The sequence below is a fragment of the Hypomesus nipponensis genome, chromosome 25 (genome assembly GCF_054491055.1).
Source record: "Hypomesus nipponensis isolate SF chromosome 25, ASM5449105v1, whole genome shotgun sequence".
In the NCBI taxonomy this organism is placed as follows: domain Eukaryota; kingdom Metazoa; phylum Chordata; class Actinopteri; order Osmeriformes; family Osmeridae; genus Hypomesus; species Hypomesus nipponensis.
Genome location: NC_140385.1, coordinates 2402501 through 2420211, shown reverse-complemented (window position 1 = coordinate 2420211; position 17711 = coordinate 2402501). Strand labels below are relative to the sequence as shown.

General features: G+C 47.2%; 3 protein-coding genes and 2 non-coding genes across 6 annotated transcripts in view; 1 reads left to right on the top strand and 4 right to left on the bottom strand.

Annotated features, from left to right (window-relative positions):
• Positions 1-696: 696 nt before the first annotated feature.
• Positions 697-9471, bottom strand: eif4a1a (eukaryotic translation initiation factor 4A1A). The gene is made up of 11 exons (XM_084691989.1): positions 9407-9471; positions 8096-8144; positions 7803-7935; positions 6981-7120; positions 5669-5837; positions 5168-5277; positions 4608-4751; positions 4047-4184; positions 3045-3134; positions 2541-2620; positions 697-1948 (listed from the first exon to the last, which is right to left on the bottom strand). The coding sequence occupies exons 1-11, from the start codon at positions 9427-9429 to the stop codon at positions 1804-1806; spliced, it is 1221 nt and encodes a 406-aa protein (XP_084548115.1). The 5' UTR covers positions 9430-9471; the 3' UTR covers positions 697-1803.
• On the bottom strand, positions 4403-4540 carry LOC146221729 (small nucleolar RNA SNORD10). Its single transcript, XR_014750714.1, has one exon. It is a non-coding gene; the product is annotated as a small nucleolar RNA SNORD10 (small nucleolar RNA).
• Positions 5446-5588, bottom strand: LOC146221728 (small nucleolar RNA SNORD10). The gene has a single exon (XR_014750715.1). It is a non-coding gene; the product is annotated as a small nucleolar RNA SNORD10 (small nucleolar RNA).
• Positions 9472-10988: 1517 nt separating the features above from the next.
• Positions 10989-16778, bottom strand: senp3b (SUMO specific peptidase 3b). 2 transcript variants are annotated; one of them, XM_084691973.1, is made up of 11 exons: positions 16564-16778; positions 14884-15660; positions 14258-14410; positions 13695-13806; positions 13375-13522; positions 13122-13169; positions 12894-12971; positions 12031-12168; positions 11590-11673; positions 11459-11509; positions 10989-11288 (listed from the first exon to the last, which is right to left on the bottom strand). In XM_084691973.1, exons 2-11 carry the CDS (start codon positions 15620-15622, stop codon positions 11178-11180), a joined length of 1662 nt encoding a protein of 553 aa, XP_084548099.1. In that variant the 5' UTR covers positions 15623-15660; positions 16564-16778; the 3' UTR covers positions 10989-11177. The 2 variants fall into 2 exon arrangements, with proteins under 2 accessions (XP_084548099.1, XP_084548100.1); XM_084691974.1 differs by lacking the exon at positions 16564-16778 and adding an exon at positions 16389-16507.
• A 101-nt stretch (positions 16779-16879) lies between these two features.
• acox3 (acyl-CoA oxidase 3, pristanoyl) overlaps positions 16880-17711 on the top strand; it is a 14671-nt gene continuing 13839 nt past the window's right edge. The window contains exons 1-2 of the mRNA XM_084691959.1: positions 16880-16983; positions 17498-17711. The exon at positions 17498-17711 is cut by the window's right edge and continues 4 nt beyond it. Of these exons, the coding sequence (XP_084548085.1) occupies positions 17545-17711 (167 nt within the window). The 5' untranslated portion in view covers positions 16880-16983; positions 17498-17544. The remainder of the gene's footprint in view (positions 16984-17497) is intronic.

The following is a 17711-nucleotide window of genomic DNA, read 5'->3' as shown; positions in this document are numbered from 1 at the left end:
AATTAGATCAGAGCGTATCTTGAGATCCCGACTAGATTGCAGACAGCCCACTCATCGTCACAGTGCAAAACTTGTTCTCCTCTGTTGGGCTACAACCTAACCACGGCCAAAAAGTTTTTTTGATCCAGTAACTTGTGATTTTATCAGTACTACATCAAACGGCTCATTTCGTCTGCATCTTGTTCATTACGTCGTGATTTGTTGGACGACGGTTATCTGGTTTCTTGTCTCATTCAGTCACTTATACGCTATCCATGTACCCATAAATGAGAATTATTCGTTTCTCACTGTCCTAATATACATCTTGTCCTCACACGGACAATCAGTTGTGGACGTACAAACTTACCCCCAGTGACGAAACAGACATGAGGCGTCTCCATGGCAATACCTGGGCGCTGCACAACTGTGTGAACGAAAACTCTTATGTTGGTTTACGAGTGACTGGATTAGCGCCTATCGCCCTCTAGTGGAAAAGCCTTTACTCCTTTGACGAGAACTAAATTCACCTTAACTATAGTGAGGCGTGAAAAAATGTTTGGTCAATTAAGTGACCAAATAAATTTGAGTACCAGATTCATACATTATATATTTTTTGCTTGTTAAAAAGGAGAAATACCTTTATTTAAGACCATTAAAATAAATACTATACAGAATCCAATGTAGAAAAGTTGATACACGGCTTCTGTTTCAAAAAGGTTAACAATTTCATCACATTTTTTAATAAGTCATTTAAAAAATAGCACTGACCATCAACTTCCCCACATCCCACAAACCAACCCTCCCAATGACAGGCATTTTTTAAACAAGCAACAGAAAAAACAAAGACATACTGTATAATCTCTATATACTCAAATCTGTAGTTTTGGTCCTTTTGTGTTCAAGAACCCTCCAACAATTGTGTTTTTTTTTTTTGGTGAGGTAGGTTACAAATGTTACACCACCCTTTTCAAAATCAAATATGTTCTGGAAAAAAAAACCCTGAAATAAAATAAAAATATAAAGACCTAGTCATTGCAAAAGTCAACACTGTGACAAGATTTGAACAGGCTTATCAAGACGTGTTGCGCCTTAAATTAGTCTGTACCACTCCCCTAAAAAAAAAAAAAAAAAAAAAAAAAAAAATGTTCTCGCAACTAAAAATGCTACGTCACAAATTTTGACTATACAAGAAAGCGGTATGAACTCAGACACCTGGGACAGAATACGTCGTCATAACTCATTCATGATCGATTTTCTATACAATTCTTTTTTTTATTGAAGTTGCCTGAATCCCCATTACCCCCTCCTAAGAGACGGATCAATTTGTATTGGATACATAGTTTTGCATTTTTTTTTCCATTTTCTTTTTTTCCTCTTAGTCTCAGTCTTATTTTAAGTACTGTTCTGGCAAACTTTAAGAAGCACAAAAAGGTCCACGGTTAATGTTCTTAAATGTTTGACTACAAACAGACCAATTGTTACAGTCAGTCTGAAAAACAGAATAAAAATATCTCCAATTCAAGGAGACGCTTTTTTTTGTTGCAACAATTGAGCAAAGAATGTCGTTTCATGACAGAGTTTAGCCAATATCAGTTTGTAACCTCTTGGAAAGGTTCGTTGAAAGGGGGGGGGGGGGGGGGGAAACTTGGTGGGCCTAGAGTTGGCGGGTGAAGGCAGACAGGCTGGTACATCGACTAACTACGTAGAAGAAATCTTAAAACCATGCCTGCGTAGGATCGCAAATTATTCAATTTTGAGAAAGAAAATGGGGAGGGTAAAATGAAGCCGGTGTTGTGGCTGGGAAATCCAGGGGGGAGGAGTGGTCTACATGAGGTCGGCTACGTTCATGGGCATCTCCTCCACCGAGGTGTTGTAGAAGGTCTCGATGTCACGCAGAGTACGCTTGTCCTCCTCCGTCACCATGTTGATGGCCACGCCCTTCCTGCCGAAACGACCGCCTCGACCAATCCTGAGAGGGGACACAGAAGGGGGAGGAGTTACCATCGATCAAGTGGGTGTTCATGTGCAAGTATTGAGACTATAAAGGCCTCTATAGCTGGTATATCAAAGTGGCATGACATTTTATCCAGCTAGACTTCAGGCAACCCGTCGTATAAAAGGTCTTGAGGAAATCTTTTAAAAACGCCAACGCCTATTGTGCAGTCACTAATGCCATCACTCCCTGGACCAGATCATCTAGCCATTAAACCACTAGGATCAGAAAAGTAGTCTAGAAGACTTATCAACCCTGAAATAAAGTGCATTTTCTAGTTTCCAGACCGGAGTGTTTCGATGTCTGGAGAACTCAAGTCTACAGCATGTGCCCATAGCATGAACCAGCCTTTATCCTCACTGAACAGAGATGACTGGGATGAACATGGACTGCTTCTCTCTTCCCCTGTCAGATATAAGAATCAGTGCCATTGGAGGACACCGCCTCGCCCAGTGACAGGGGGGGGGGGATGGAGTTTCTATATACACACACACACACACACACACACATTAGTCACAGAGACACATTAGTCAGAGACAGAAGTGCATGTTGGGCGATGTAGTCTCACCTGTGGATGTAGTTCTCCCTATTGGTGGGCAGGTCATAGTTGATGACCAGGGACACTTGCTGGACATCAATACCTCTGGCCTGGAGGAAAGAGGGGTGAAAGTTCACTCACAGCACGCCATCACTTCCTGGTTGCCTCACTGCCATCACGGGCCTGGCGTGATCCAAGCGCCCCCAAACCACTGGGACAGCCTTGCGCAACTGGTCACATGACCACGCGTTAAGTTCACATGTGCAACAATTAGACGGTCAAGGTCCAGCTCTGACGCAACCCCGAAGAAACGGACTAAGGAGAACGAGGATTAAACTCGTCTGAAGAGGGTTTGTTATTTATAATGCTGATGTGTAATCTGCTAATAAGTAGTGAGGAGGGACTGGGAGCCCATTCACTGTGGAGAGCAGATGGATTCTCTGCCAAAGAACATCAGTCCTCCAACAGCACTGCAGGGCTGGGAGGAGAGGGAACTTTGGCCCCTCAGACAGAGAGGGGTGTGTGTGTACCTACCAGCAGGTCTGTGGTGATGAGGACCCTGCTGGATCCGGAGCGGAACTCTCTCATGATCAGATCTCTCTCCTTCTGGTCCATGTCTCCGTGCTGGAACACAGAATCAGAACATGGAGAACATGAAGAACCGGAACCACCAGACGAGACAGTCTCCACCCCCACCATGCCTGCTGGCTGAGATGTGGTCTCTTTTGCACCATGGCTTGTCAGACACGGTTCCTTGACAAACACGAATCATTTAGAACTCTGCATTTATACTTTCCACATGCACCGTTTGCTAAGTGTCTAACCCTAATTAAATGTTGACGAGATTTGGGCTTCAGTATTATGACGCTTTCCACTTCCTGGGTAAGATAAGGTGACAGCAACTAGTACAAGGCAGTAACATGACCTGAGACTAAACAACCACAAAAAATATATAAAGGTAAAAGGTTAACTGGGTGTGGGTTACATGTCTCGATCATGACTCATGGTGAGTAAGCTAGTTTCCTGCTGTTCCAGCAGAGGAAATGCGAGAGAATGGAATGAGTCTGCCCTAGACCACTCCCACCAGTACACGGACCAATCCAACAAGAGTTGGATTTTCAGCCCTTCATGTTACAAGAGCCCTCTCTGTACCCCTCCAGTCTGAACGCTATACCCATTACAGCTGATCACACACTGAGTCATGAGTTGTTAATGTGCCCATAGCATGAACCAGCCTTTTTCCTCACTGAACAGAGATGACTGGGATGAACATGGACTGCTTCTCTCTTCCCCTGTCAGATATAAGAATCAGTGCCATTAGAGGACACTGCCTTGCCCAGTGACAGGGGGGGAAACCAGTTACCATCTTCCAAATTGTACATATTTGCATTACAAAAATGATGAAATACCAAGACCAACAGTAACCCAATCCAGAATATCAAGAAACTACAGTTGGTTCAAACTGAGTCTTGGCACACGCTTCAACTGCCATTCAGTGTGAGGGTTCTGTCCCCCCGGGGGAGGGAGGGGCCTCACCAGGGCGGAGACGGTGAAGTCGCGGGCATGCATCTTCTCTGTGAGCCAGTCCACCTTCCTCCTGGTGTTGATGAAGATGACAGCCTGGGTGATAGTCAGGGTCTCATACAGGTCACACAACGTGTCCAGCTTCCACTCCTGCAGAACGGGAAGAGACAGTGGGCAGAGCAACATTACCTTCCGCTAAAAACAAGTTTAAGGTAGATGAAATGGATGCGTACAAACTAATTAAAAAACATAAATGTTTTTGTTTTTTTGGGGCCAATGAAGCAGGACTTCAGCCCAAACACGCATCAACCACACACTCGACGGTTGACACAGGACGGCTACCACGCCAACGGACGTGACCATCATCTGTTTTCAGTCTCATGAGGTCAGATCACATTCCAGGGGCCTGCAGCTTCGGAACGCCGACCAGCAGAACGCCGGCCGGCGCCCGGCAACCGCAGGGGTCTCTGGGATCAGTTGACACGCATGGGTGATCATCACGAAACAGACCCTCCCCCCCCTCCTTCACAGCCCTGCAGGTGTGTGTGTGTGTGAGACAGCAGCAGCATTCACCTCCTTCTCCACGTTGACGTAGAACTGACGGATTCCCTCCAGGGTCAGCTCCTCCTTCTTCACCAGGATGCGGATCGGCTCACGCATGAACTTCTTGGTGACCTCCAGCACGTCTGACGGCATGGTGGCCGACAGCAGCACCACCTGGTGGAGGGAGGGGGGGGGGTCACAGGTTAAAGGACGTACAGAACTGGGGTGTGGCACTACAAGTGACATGATGGTTACACTCCTGTAGTGGGCGACAAAGATTAATGTGACTAACCACACACACGTCAGAAGAATGTTACAAAGACCTTATTAAAGTTGCGTTGTGCGCGTCAACAATTGACATCTTGTATCTTATTCCAGATATGGATGATAAAAAAGGGGGGGGATGATAAAAAGATGTGTAATCTGCTAATAAGTAGTGAGGAGGGACTGGGAGCCCATTCACTGTGGAGAGCAGATGGATTCTCTGCCAAAGAACATCAGTCCTCCAACAGCACTGCAGGGCTGGGAGGAGAGGGAACTTTGGCCCCGTTTACAAGCTGGTCTGTGCCGGCGGCCATTTTGGGTCTTACCTGTGTGTTGGGGCCAAGCTTCTGGAAGATCTCGTAGATCTGGTCCTTGAACCCTCGGCTCAACATCTCATCAGCCTCGTCCAGGACAAACATCTTGATGTGCCTGGCAGCTAGCACACAGGAGGAACACAGTTAGCCACTGAAAAGTATAGAAATAATGAATGTGAACCAAACAAGATGGTTTCTCCAGAGTATGGCTGGTCACCTTAAAATGTTAAAGCTATTCAAAGCTGCTTATCCTATATACTGGAGTCCCTGGATTGTCAGTACATTTTGCTGTATTCAGCCAGATTGGAATCTGATCATGGATTCCGGGTCCCTGGGTTCCGGAACACACCGGCCAACAGAACGCTGACCGGCAGCCCGGAACACTCAGGGGGGTTCCGGAGTCAGTTGACACGCATGAATATCATCATTATACAGCTTCGCCCAATGACAGATGTCATTTTTGATGTAAAAAAAAAAAAAAGATAAATAAATGCCCTTGCATGTGGAACTTACAGAGGAACTTGCGGTTGAGCATGTCAAACACCCTGCCTGGGGTCCCCACCACTATGTGGGGGGCTTCAGCCTGGAGCTTGGTCTGCTCGCTGCGGACGTTGGTGCCTCCGATGCAGGCGTGACACGACGCGCCCATGTAGTCCCCCAGCGCCAGGATCACCTTCTGGATCTGAGGACAGCCAGGAGGAACTGGGGTCAGGACACTTGGCACAGGGGACGGCCAGGAGGAACTGGGGTCAGGACACTTGGCACAGCCAGGAGGAACTGGGGTCAGGACACTTGGCACAGGGGACGGCCAGGAGGAACTGGGGTCAGGACACTTGGCACAGGGGACGGCCAGGAGGAACTGGGGTCAGGACACTTGGCACAGCCAGGAGGAACTGGGGTCAGGACACTTGGCACAGGGGCCTCCTGACAGTTCCTGGAGAATTACCTGCCTGTTCGATCTCACAAACTAATGTGGGCACACCTGAGTAATAATGAGCTGGTTGGTCAGGTAACTGGGTGTTGAATCAGGTCACGTGTCAGCTACCGGTATGTGTAAATGGTGCATGTAGTTAGGGCAGCTGGTTGTGAAGGATTAGAAGTGCACAGTCTGATCCGTTTGCCATCTGAGACATGGAACAGGACATCTAAGCGGCATCCATGTCTGCACAGAGCAGACTGGATCATAGAGAACGATAACATCTTTTGCTTAGCAACACTTTACCGAACAAGAGCTAAACTCTGTTCAAGTCACAAACAGTGGTTGTGCCCATAGCATGAACCAGCCTTGATCCTCACTGAACAGAGATGACTGGGATGAACATGGACTGCTTCTCTCTTCCCCTGTCAGATATAAGAATCAGTGCCATTAGAGGACACCGCCTTGCCCAGTGACAGGGGGGGTGGAGATGGTGGAGTTTATACACACAAGCACTTAAAACATGCATCAGTCACAGAGACAACCACCCAACAGTCTGTCCCTATGACTGTGAAAGGCATCACATGACGTAGAAGACTGGCACATGAAGCCTCCACCCTCAAGATCGGCAACCCAGCAGCCCTCCACCTTTGTGACATCCACTCTTACCCTTCTACACATGCTGCCATTAGTCCAGTAAAAATTATGGGGTCGATCTGACAATGCACCAATAACATTTTAAAACATTACACAAAAGCCTTTGTTGTACAAGACGTGTAATCTAGGGTTACCGCTGGGACTAGGATTAGTACACATGCCATTAGGGTTTCCTGTAATTGTCAGTATTTCTATAAATGGTAATTGATATTACCATTGTTAAGAGGCATCCTGGGTATGTTAGACGAGTACCTGCTGGGCCAGTTCTCGGGTGGGGGCCAGGACCAAGGCCTGGGTGCCCTTCAGCTCAATGTCAATCTGCTGCAGGATGGAGATGGCGAAGGTGGCAGTCTTCCCTGTGCCAGACTGGGCCTGAGCAATCACATCGAAACCTGCGGAGGAGAGGGGGAGAAGGATTCGGGAGGGGAAGATGGAGATTACTGAGTGAAACCACACAACAACCCAAAAAAAGTCAATCTTTCTGTAGCATTGTGGGTAGAATGGTGGCTGCCCCCATTCCACCGGTCTTAACCTCACAACCGGGAGTCAGATGGCTGAGCGGTGAGGGAGTCGGGCTAGTAATCAGAAGGTTGCTGGATCGATTCCCCATCATGCCAAATGACGTTGTGTCCTTAGGCAAGGCACTTCACCCTACTTGCCTCGGGGGGAATGTCCCTGTACTTACTGTAAGTCGCTCTGGAATATGAGCGTCTGCTAAATGACTAAATGTAAAAAATGTAACCTCACACTCAGTATTACACACACCAACTCTCGTCTACCAGCAGGACACTGATCTGAACCCAAAACTAGGCTTCTACAAGTTCATTTTAGCAATGTGCCCATAGCATGAACCAGCCTTTATCTTCACTGAACAGAGATGACTGGGATGAACATGGACTGCTTCTCTCCCCCTGTCAGATATAAGAATCAGTGCCATTGGAGGACACCGCCTCGCCCAGTGACAGGGGGACGGGGACGGGAGAAGCCACAGCTATCAGCTCAAATCAGCCAGTCGCTTTACAGACTACCGTAGAGTCAAACGCACTGAACGCAAGGTGTGTTGTAGTTACTCACCCTTGATACAAGGGAGGATGGCCCTCTGTTGAATGGCAGAAGGCTTCTCAAAACCATAGGCATAGATTCCCCTGAGGAGGGTTTCATGCAAGCTCATCTCATCAAAACTGTCCACGATCTGGGTCCAGTTACTCTGTACAGAGAAGGGGGAAATGCCACATTAGAAAACGTCTTTGCCGCCCTTAGTTAATTACACAATCTGCAGTTCAGCATGAGCGTTTCAGCACACCCGCATCCAAATAAGCAAGTTAGAACGGCAATAAGAGGCGCCCTGAAGTCATTAGTGCACTCACCTCGATGATACCATCCGGCTCCATCCCCTCAGGGCCATTGTCTCTGGGACTACAGAAAGAACAGAGATTAGCTAGTGAACTCCATCATAGCAGTGCAATGACATCATTAATTTAGGAGAAGTTGCAACTCGAGTGAGCAGCAACCATAGTTCTTTATCAATTTCACCATACCCATATGCCCTTTTTGATTACGAAAATATATATTTTTATATATATTTTGAAAAAGAATCACAAGATGACTGCGTAATTGGCAGTATGTGGCGCCATCAACATGTCTAATGTGGGTGGGTGACATTTTCCGGTTTAACGGGAATACCACTAGGTTCTCGGCCGCCATTTCTATTTCCGACATTCAAGATGGTCGTTTCCCACGGCTCGAAAGCCGGTGGATAGCTCGATGGCGTTCTCACGTGAAATGCGCAAAACCAAATACATTTTCGACACGATATTACAGATTAAGCCAAATATTACAGAAATGAACCCTCAATAATCTATGATGCTCGTCTATTCAAAAGTAACGCATGCGATTACTCGCTAGCCACCGTTAGCTAGCAAAGCGGGCCATGGTAAGGGCCTGACATCCATGTCGAACACTTTCTAGAACACATTCGTCAGCGAAAAGCATTATGACAAAGCGAAACTGTGGCAGAAAGGGGGAGGTAAACCCATTGAATGATGTTACACCATCCTTCTAGGGATTTCACGCGTTGGAACAGTTAAAGGCTGTTCCGCGTAAATTTTGCGGCCTGCCATTGTCTGATCCGTGACTACGAGTAGAGTAGACCATGTGCGTGTCACATTTTCCCCACCCCTACCACCGAGGAAGGCATAGAGTAGCCATTATTCATATACTAAAGGGCCTTGACGATAACATTTAACACGGCTAACTGATAGTACCGTTAAAATGTAAAAAACAAATATTTTAGATCTAACTAGGGAAGACCTTGGACTAACACGAAATCAACTTCGACACTCACGTGCGTACAAGACGCCGGCATAGGTTCACGTACCAACTAAGCCCCTTCGAGTCGTTTGAAAAGTCTACATGCAAGGTACAGTCTAATACTCATTTACACGACTTAGACTAACGCATTCCTGAATATCGTAAGTCTAAAAGTTTGTGTTCTATCCTAAAAAGCCGGGTATGCCAATGTTAGCCAAAAAGCTAGCCAATACTGAAAACCTTAAAAGTACTTTAAACACAAAAGCATAAATGTATATAAAAACATGCGACGACGATGCGACACCACCACTTCAATGAGGATTGATAAACATGACAAAAAATGGTTTTCAACCATGACGGTTTCTTACCTATCTTCATATTCAGCCGACATTATTACAAAGGAAGAGAATGTGGCAGAAATGTGTTATATACGCCAACGTGACGTTCCAACTCGCGTTGTCATTGCAGGAACCCACAATCAATCAACTGTGAGCCCACCCATTGGGACACACTATTGGCTCACTTGTATGTCACTTATTAAGTGGGCGGTGACAGTTAATCCATCAATGTGAACATCAGTAGGCGGGACATAATTCAGTCTTCCAATTCCATACAATTCCATTGGCTGACGCTGTCTAGAAGTGACATTTCATTGGTCTTTTTTTCTTGTCAATGAAACGTACCACACTGCCCTCGAGTCTCCTTTTCCGGTCTTCTCGTGCAGTCGGACGGTGTTTTAACAAAACATTATACTGTTCTAGGACCAGCCAGAAGTTCATGGGTACCATCGTGTCGCTTTGACTAGTCACGAGAACATATAACTTCATAAGGTGGGCAGTGAGTGACGGTGACTCATAGTTTAATCGCTTATCAGAATAAACGTTTTGACGGTATGTATTTTTTCATACGTGCAATTCATATCTGACCGTTGTAAAAAGAAACCTACAACCTCGATCATGAGTTCCATACACAAAACACCCTCCATCACCAAGTGAGCGTTGTTGTCCCATGTTGGACAGTTGGCCTTTTTCATGAATGGGAAATCTCTGGTACTACTAGGACACAGTTTTCCCCGAAGCTTGCATTCGCATCACATATTCTTTACGTTGACTGTAGAATTTAACAACCACAAGGTAGGGTAATGTTGTTCCTGTCCACGTTATATTGAGAAAATAAATATTCAACTTTCCATCTCATCCTTGCCATGTAACTCGTTTATTCTTTGCAACCATAATGCGTTTTAGAAGATATAAAACAGTATGTTCCGTCAACGCCCGTTTGAGAAAAATAATAAAACAAAAGAATACAACGGAAAAAAACACATACCTATAAACAAGATCGCTTTTGTTACAAAAAAAGTATAATAATAAACTAGTTTGGAACAACACTAAAAATGTATTTCTGAGGCTGACATGGTCCGACATGGTGACTCTGAACTTGGTAAGGTTTATCATTTATTTTTACTCAAAAATATGAAACAATAAACTGTGTCCCTCCATTAACACCTGTAATAATTTTTTTCTCCAACGATAAGCATAGCAACACGTTAACTGACAAAGAGGAAAAACGAGAAAAAGGAAGTGAAGCTCTTCAGTTTGGGTTGGGTTAGGGATGATAGTCAGTTGCGAGACACAGAGAGAGAAAGAGAGAAAGAACAATAGATAGAGTGGTAGAGAGAGACAAGACAAGAGAGAAACCCTTCCCTCCCAAGTTCAAATACACATTTTTTTTTTTTCAATGCATGTGTCACCGTAGCAACTATCAGAGTAAAAGAGTTCGAGTTGGCCTCTGTCAACCACAAGGAAATAACCATAAACATGTAAATAAAACAGGGAAAGAGAGAGAGAAAAAGAGAGTTAAAAAGGGCAAAAAAAAACAAAAACGGGTAAAAAAGGGAGAGCCCCCCCCCCCTACTTTTCTACCCTCCCTCCCCCCTCCCCCCTCCTACCCTCTCCCCCTCCACATGTTCCATCCCTGGATGTCTTCAGAGGAGAAAAAGTTGTTTCTAAAAAAAGTTCCTCTTTTTCTTTTCTCTTACGTCGCTGGCGCGTCCATCTTACTCTCCCTCCTTCCCCTGTCCTTTCGCCCACCCGGAAAGGGGGGGGTGGGGGGGTCACGGTCAGGGGTCACGGTCAGGGGTCACAGAGAGAGCTTGCAGTTACACAGTTCCTTGTACATTTGCCTCCTGAGTTTAGGCATGTCCTGCTGGCCGAAGCTAAATGGCTGCCCCAAGGCCAAAGTCTTGCAGTACTGGAACATGTGAGACGGTTGAGAGAGAGAGAAAGAGAAGTGGGGAAGAGAGAGGACGTAAGATGGATGTTAACCATATCAGGACATATAGGACGACACGGAAAAGTGTGCCACTTTGGAATGACTTAATAGAAGCAGTGTGTGTGTGTGTATGTGTGTGTGTGACACACCTGTAGGACAAACGCTCCACAGTCACTGTCGTTGTTCTGACGGCCCACATTCTGAAAACACACAGCAAGACATCAGACATGAAACACACACACACACTGGGTGGGAGTCTTGTCGAGGCCCAGAGACTCACCATTTTGAAATAGCCTTTCCACCCTGTGAGGAAGTCTCGCTGGTCCTTCTTAACGGCCTCGGCTTGGAGGTACTTTGAGATGTGCTGAGAAGAAGAACATCAAAGCTGGTTTCATACACACGTCTACCTGGCATTCGTACGCCACAGCAAGAGCAAACTGGTATGTGATCTCCTCAGTGATAAAGCACCAGGATTGCCTCAGAGAGACCCAGGCTCGCCTCAGAGACCCAAGCTCGCTTCAGAGAGACCCAGGCTCGCCTCAGAGAGACCCCGGCTCGCCTCAGAGAGACCCCGGCTCGCCTCAGAGAGACCCCGGCTCGCCTCAGAGAGACCCCGGCTCGCCTCAGAGAGACCCCGGCTCGCCTCAGAGAGACCCCGGCTCGCCTCAGAGAGACCCCGGCTCGCCTCAGAGAGACCCCATCCCCGGTGGGTCGTCCTCACCTTCGGACAGCGGCGATTTAGCGTCCTTTGAGAGTCGAAGTAGGTGATGGCCCTCTTGGGAATGTCCACGCTCACCAGAGACCAGTGGACCTCCAGGTGAATGGGGATCAGCAGAAGATCCTTCTGGAAGATGTCCACCTGGAAGAGATGGAGGCAGAGAGAGATGGAAAAGGAGCGAGGCAGAAAGAGATGGAAAAGGAGCGAGGCAGAGAGAGATGGAAAAGGAGCGAGGCAGAGAGAGATGGAAAAGGAGCGAGGCAGAGAGAGATGGAAAAGGAGCGAGGCAGAGAGAGATGGAAAAGGAGCGAGGCAGAGAGAGATGGAAAAGGAGCGAGGCAGAGAGAGATGGAAAAGGAGCGAGGCAGAGAGAGATGGAAAAAGAGCGAGGCAGAAAGAGATGGAAAAAGAGCGAGGCAGAGAGAGATGGAAAAGGAGCGAGGCAGAAAGAGATGGAAAAGGAGCGAGGCAGAGAGAGATGGAAAAGGAGCGAGGCAGAAAGAGATGGAAAAGGAGCGAGGCAGAGAGAGATGGAAAAAGAGCGAGGCAGAAAGAGATGGAAAAGGAGCGAGGCAGAGAGAGATGGAAAAGGAGCGAGGCAGAAAGAGATGGAAAAGGAGCGAGGCAGAGAGAGATGGAAAAGGAGCGAGGCAGAGAGAGATGGAAAAGGAGCGAGGCAGAGAGAGATGGAAAAGGAGCGAGGCAGAGAGAGATGGAAAAGGAGCGAGGCAGAAAGAGATGGAAAAGGAGCGAGATAGAAAGAGAGAGATGGAGCGACACAGACAGAGGATAAAATTATATATATATATATGTGTGTGTGTGTGTACAGCAATGTAGCTAGCTAGGAATCATGGCGGCTTGTGTACATTTTTCGTCCATCTTTTGACGCCATCGTAGCCTTTTGTCCTCAGCTTGTCGTAGAAGAAGCTGTTAAAGAAATGGACCTGGGGAAGGAAGAAGAAAAAGACAGCTGGTCTCATATTCTGAGGTTGATACACTGGTTAGGATACATGATGGCCAGTCTGGTGCAGTAACTGCAGGGCGATGGAACGTTTTATCTTTATTTATAAATATGCTGTATTGATAAATATTACCTTCTCGGGTACATAATCCATGACGAGGTCTCCGTACATGTTCATGATCTGTGGGTAAACACCAGACATCGGGTCAACACAGCTTTAAAAGGATGCACGAGTCACCTCAGAGACCAGTAAGCATCGTCGAAAAAAAATCTGGTCCAGGAATGATTGCCATTTTGGAATGAGTCGAGATGGAAGTCAAATCTCTTTGTGAAAGGCACTTGACGAACACGTGACTTCTGAGTAATGAACGTGTCCTGCGCCCCACCTGGTCATTGAGCCAGTTCTGGCCGTACAGCGTGCTGAGGTCATCCATGGTCAGGACGTGACGCTTGTAGTTCACACGGAACCCTCTGACCATGGCCGTGCCCGACGACCTCTGGTAGGACTGAATAAGGTGCTGCACGACTGTTTTCCTGTGGAGCGAGGGGGAGAGAGGAGAGAGAAAGAGAGAGAGAGACAAAAGGAGAGAGAGCGCGAGAGACACAGTAGATTGTCAAAGACCACATTAAACATCTTGTTCATCTTTTATTATCAGGGAAAGTCTACAGAGGCAGAATCTTTTCAAGGCGCGCGTGTGTGTGAGACCTGTGAGGCTGGGAGAAGCTCTCGTTGAAGACATCCTGCAGCTTCTCCACAATGTCATCTACATGGACGGGGATCAGACTTCCATACTGCTGGAGCGACTCATCCAGGATCCCTGCGGGGTGACATCATTACACAACCAGTCTGACATCATCACACCACCAGTCTGACATCATAGAACCAGTCTGACATCATTACACAACCAGTCTGACATCACACAACCAGTCTGACATCATAGAACCAGTCTGACATAATTATACAACCAGTCTGACATCATCACACAACCAGTCTGACATCATAGAACCAGTCTGACATAATTATACAACCAGTCTGACATCATCACACAACCAGTCTGACATCACACAACCAGTCTGACATCATCAAAGAACCAGTCTGAGATCACAGAACTAGTCTGAATTCATTAAAGGAACCAGTCTGACATTACAGAACCAGTCTGACATTACAGAACCAGTCTGAATTCATCACAGAACCAGTCTGAATTCATCACAGAACCAGTCCGACATCATTACAGAACCAGTCTGACATCGTCACTACTTCCTGTCTACCTGTGACGCAGCTCATGTGCTCCTCCGTGAGGGCGACCTCAGCTGGCTTGTCCCTGGCAGCCAGGTGCAAGGCCTCAGCCTCCCTCCTCACCCCTCGCTCAGGCCCGCTCTCCTGGCTGCTCTGGTAGTCCGAGTAGCCATTCAACCGCTCATCTGGGACCAGGGAGGGAGGGAGGGGAGGGGAGGGAGGGAGGTGGTGAATGGAGAGGGATGGAGAGAAAGATGTAGATCAAGAAAGTGAGAGAGGGAACGAAAAGAGACAATAATAAAAGGGTCTAGATATATGCTGTACAACAGTGGCACCACACACCGAATATACAGAAGTGGTATTGTACACTGAACACTTAAAAACCTGTCATTGTATAATATGTCCACACAGAGAGAGACAGAGCGACAGAGAGAGAGTAAGTGAGAGGGAGAGCGAGAGAGCGAGCGAGAGAGTGAGAGAGAGAGAACGAGAGTGTGCGTGAGAGCGAGTGTGAGAGAGAGCGAGAGAGAGAGAGAGAGAGAGTCAGATTGCTCTGAAGAATTATAGACAACACACAAGGGAGGAATTTATCAGAGGAGACTCTAGCCATCTCCTCCCTTTCACTCTCTTGCTCCCTCTCCCTCCCTCCCTCCCTCACCTTGTTCCGAGCAGCTGAGCCTCTCTTCGTCCGACAGTGGGGACCTGGCTCTCCTCAGCCCCCCGCTCCTCCTCTGCTGGTTGGCGTACACGCCGTACCGACGCCAGCGTCTCGCCCTGCGGTGCCCCAGGGTCCCCACCCACTGGGCCCTCTGGCGCCAGGTCTTCCAGTGGTGTGTCAGCCGGGTCCCCAGGCCCCCGTGGGCCCTGAGCTTCAGCCAGCGCCTCAGCCTGAGCTGCCTGAACCCGTTGATCCTGGAACGGGGGAGGAACCAAGGCGAGTCCCCTGCTTCGTGCTCGGCCTGGTGGTCGTATGTCAGCTGCTGGTGGTGGTGTTGTTGCGGATGGTCAGGTATGGACAAAGGTAACCTGTGTGGGACTTCATATTCTAACTCCGCCGCCTCCTCCTCCTCCTCTTCATCCTCCTCATCATCCCATCCATCACCTTCGAAATCAACCTCTCCCTCCTCCTCCGCTTCTTCCATGTCTCCTTCGTTCTCCTCTTCCTCCTCCTCCTCCCCATCCTCCTCAATCCCCTCCTGCTCCATGAACTCCCCCCCCCACACCCTCTCCTTCTGCCCCAGTTTCAGGTGCATGGGGCTGGGGACGTGGTGCGTGGAGGCTGGGTCCATGAGGTGTTCCCCAGGTAGACCCCCACCCCCGCTATCCTCCTGGCCCACGGTCAAACCGAGTTCGCCCTGCCAGCGGTTTTGTGCAAGGCTGCCTCCGCTGTCTCTCATGGTCCACGGGCACCCCACGACCTGCGCCAGCTCGTCGCCTAGGAAACGGGGCACAGCATGAGACGAGAAAGAACAGAATAGTCGGACGCAGAAAGACGTGTTAGCTTCATTTAGGAATCCCGTCATAGGTTGCTGTGTGTCAATTTATCTCAGAATTTAACTGTTCAGTGACAACTGCATATGACTACAGTTTGTTACTGGTAGCTAGCATCCTCGTTCAGAAGCGACCGTTTGCAAGCTAGCATTAGCCTGCTAGCTTAATTGCTTGTTTACTGACCCGTCTCTTGACAACGCAAAAGCTAACGCTTATTAGAAACAGCCACTCCAGGTGCACCAAACGGCTGGAAACGATTGGTCGCTGTTCAGCTACCTAGCGCTAGTGCGTTCCTATCTGTGCCATTTCGGCATGTGCAGTTAGTTAGCCACCTCGGTTTAGAGGGCACAGACTATTTCCTGAATAAACAACCAGAAGGGAAATGACCAATTACACCAAATGAACGTTACAAAGAAGCATCCCCTTCAAGTAACATGCAGTTCATTCATCAGTTAGTAATTTGCTAATGTTCGCTATTGACAGTGAAACTCGGACCTTTATGTTTCATTCGCATGTGTTTCAAACCATCCATTACCCAGTGTCAACTCCAGGAAATATACTAAACCCGCTAATGTTAGCTGGCTAGCAAGCTTGGTTCGTCAAGTTGTACGTGCTATATAGTCGCTAACCCTCAACCATGAACATAAAAATAATTTAGCAACCTTATCTCACCTACAATGCTAACAGACGAAGCAAATGCATTCAAACAAGTGAGTAATTAACACGTATTGCAAGTAGCATTTGTTGTTCTAGACGCTAGTCGCTACGCTACAGCTAACCTATCAAAATACACCCGGTCCTCGGCCTATCGAATTAGTGTCATGGAGTAACACGATGCCATACTCACCGTTAAACTGCAGTTTTGTGGGAATGTGTTTCCAATTAAAAACCAAATATTTGCACTTCGATTATATTAATTATATATGGGAAAAGGACCAAAACAGATGCTACTTTCTGTGAAACCTCATTCAATGAAGGCAGGTGTAGCGAAGCAGATGTCAGCCGCTAACTTTGATCTCTTTCCGGTCGTCCGGTTGGAAGGAAATTATTTTTTTTTGTGGCAGAAGGCATCAGTACTAAGCACATACGATTTGCACAGGGATGCAAACCCGTGTTGGTCAATTTTGGATGCTAAGTGAAGCCCTATATTTTATAGGGCAACGCTGGATAAAAATTTTTTTTTTGAGAACCACAACAAATCCGTCGCACAAAGCATGCGTCATTTAGCACTACGATCTAGCAGATCGCTCCGGGTCCACAACAGTGGGTGAGTGACAAGTTAAACTGTTTGCTGTTTTTATGTGTCTTTTATCAAAATTGTTAAACAGACATTTTTTACGTAAAAACATTACCCATGCATGCGTTTAGAACTGATTCATAAAATACATTTAGGAAAATGGCGATGATTTCTCTAGGTTACGTAGCTGCACTAACCTATGATTTGAGATGCTGTTATCAAACTTCCAGTTAGCCTATACACTGCAGTGTACAGTTAGTAAACACAGTTAAACGTATCTAGTACTTCACATTCGGTGACAGTTGTATTTTCAGGACTATATAATACATTACGGCTTGATGTCATGGTTGGTTATTAGAACTGAATGAAAATTGAACTTTGATCGTTGTGATAATAGTTGTACGTGACTCGAACGACGATGCTCTACGCCCCCCTCCCCCCCTCCCCCACCTCTCTCCTTCTCTCTCACTTTATGGGAAAAAGGACTTTCGCAGTAATAATTTTTCCTGAGTCAGATACCATTGCTTCATTTCTTTTGTAACAGCTCGGTAAAATCGCATTTCGCGGGAAGAACCAAGTGCCTTACGCGGCATGAGTGTCCCCAGTGACGTAATGGAGGCCAAGTCGGATCATGGAGAGAAGCCTGACCACGGCCTCGCAGACCTCCCCAGCGGGCCCCTGGACCTGTACCGAAAGAGAGCCTCTTTCAACTGGAAGGACATGGTTCTCTTCATGGAGGGAGAGGATGTAATGGCTTT

Coding starts and splice junctions, on each gene's coding strand:
- eif4a1a (XM_084691989.1), bottom strand. CDS start 9,429: ATGTCGGCTGAATATGAAGATAG. Junction 4,185..4,607: donor ACGTCAACGTGGAGAAGGAG/GTGAATGCTGCT, acceptor CCCGTTCTGCAG/GAGTGGAAGCTGGACACGTT. Junction 1,949..2,540: donor AGGGAGAACTACATCCACAG/GTGAGACTACAT, acceptor GTCCCCTCTCAG/GATTGGTCGAGGCGGTCGTT.
- senp3b (XM_084691973.1), bottom strand. CDS start 15,622: ATGAGAGACAGCGGAGGCAGCCTTGCACAAAACCGCTGGCAGGGCGAA. Junction 13,807..14,257: donor GCACATGAGCTGCGTCACAG/GTAGACAGGAAG, acceptor GTCACCCCGCAG/GGATCCTGGATGAGTCGCTC. Junction 13,170..13,374: donor AGAACTGGCTCAATGACCAG/GTGGGGCGCAGG, acceptor GTTTACCCACAG/ATCATGAACATGTACGGAGA.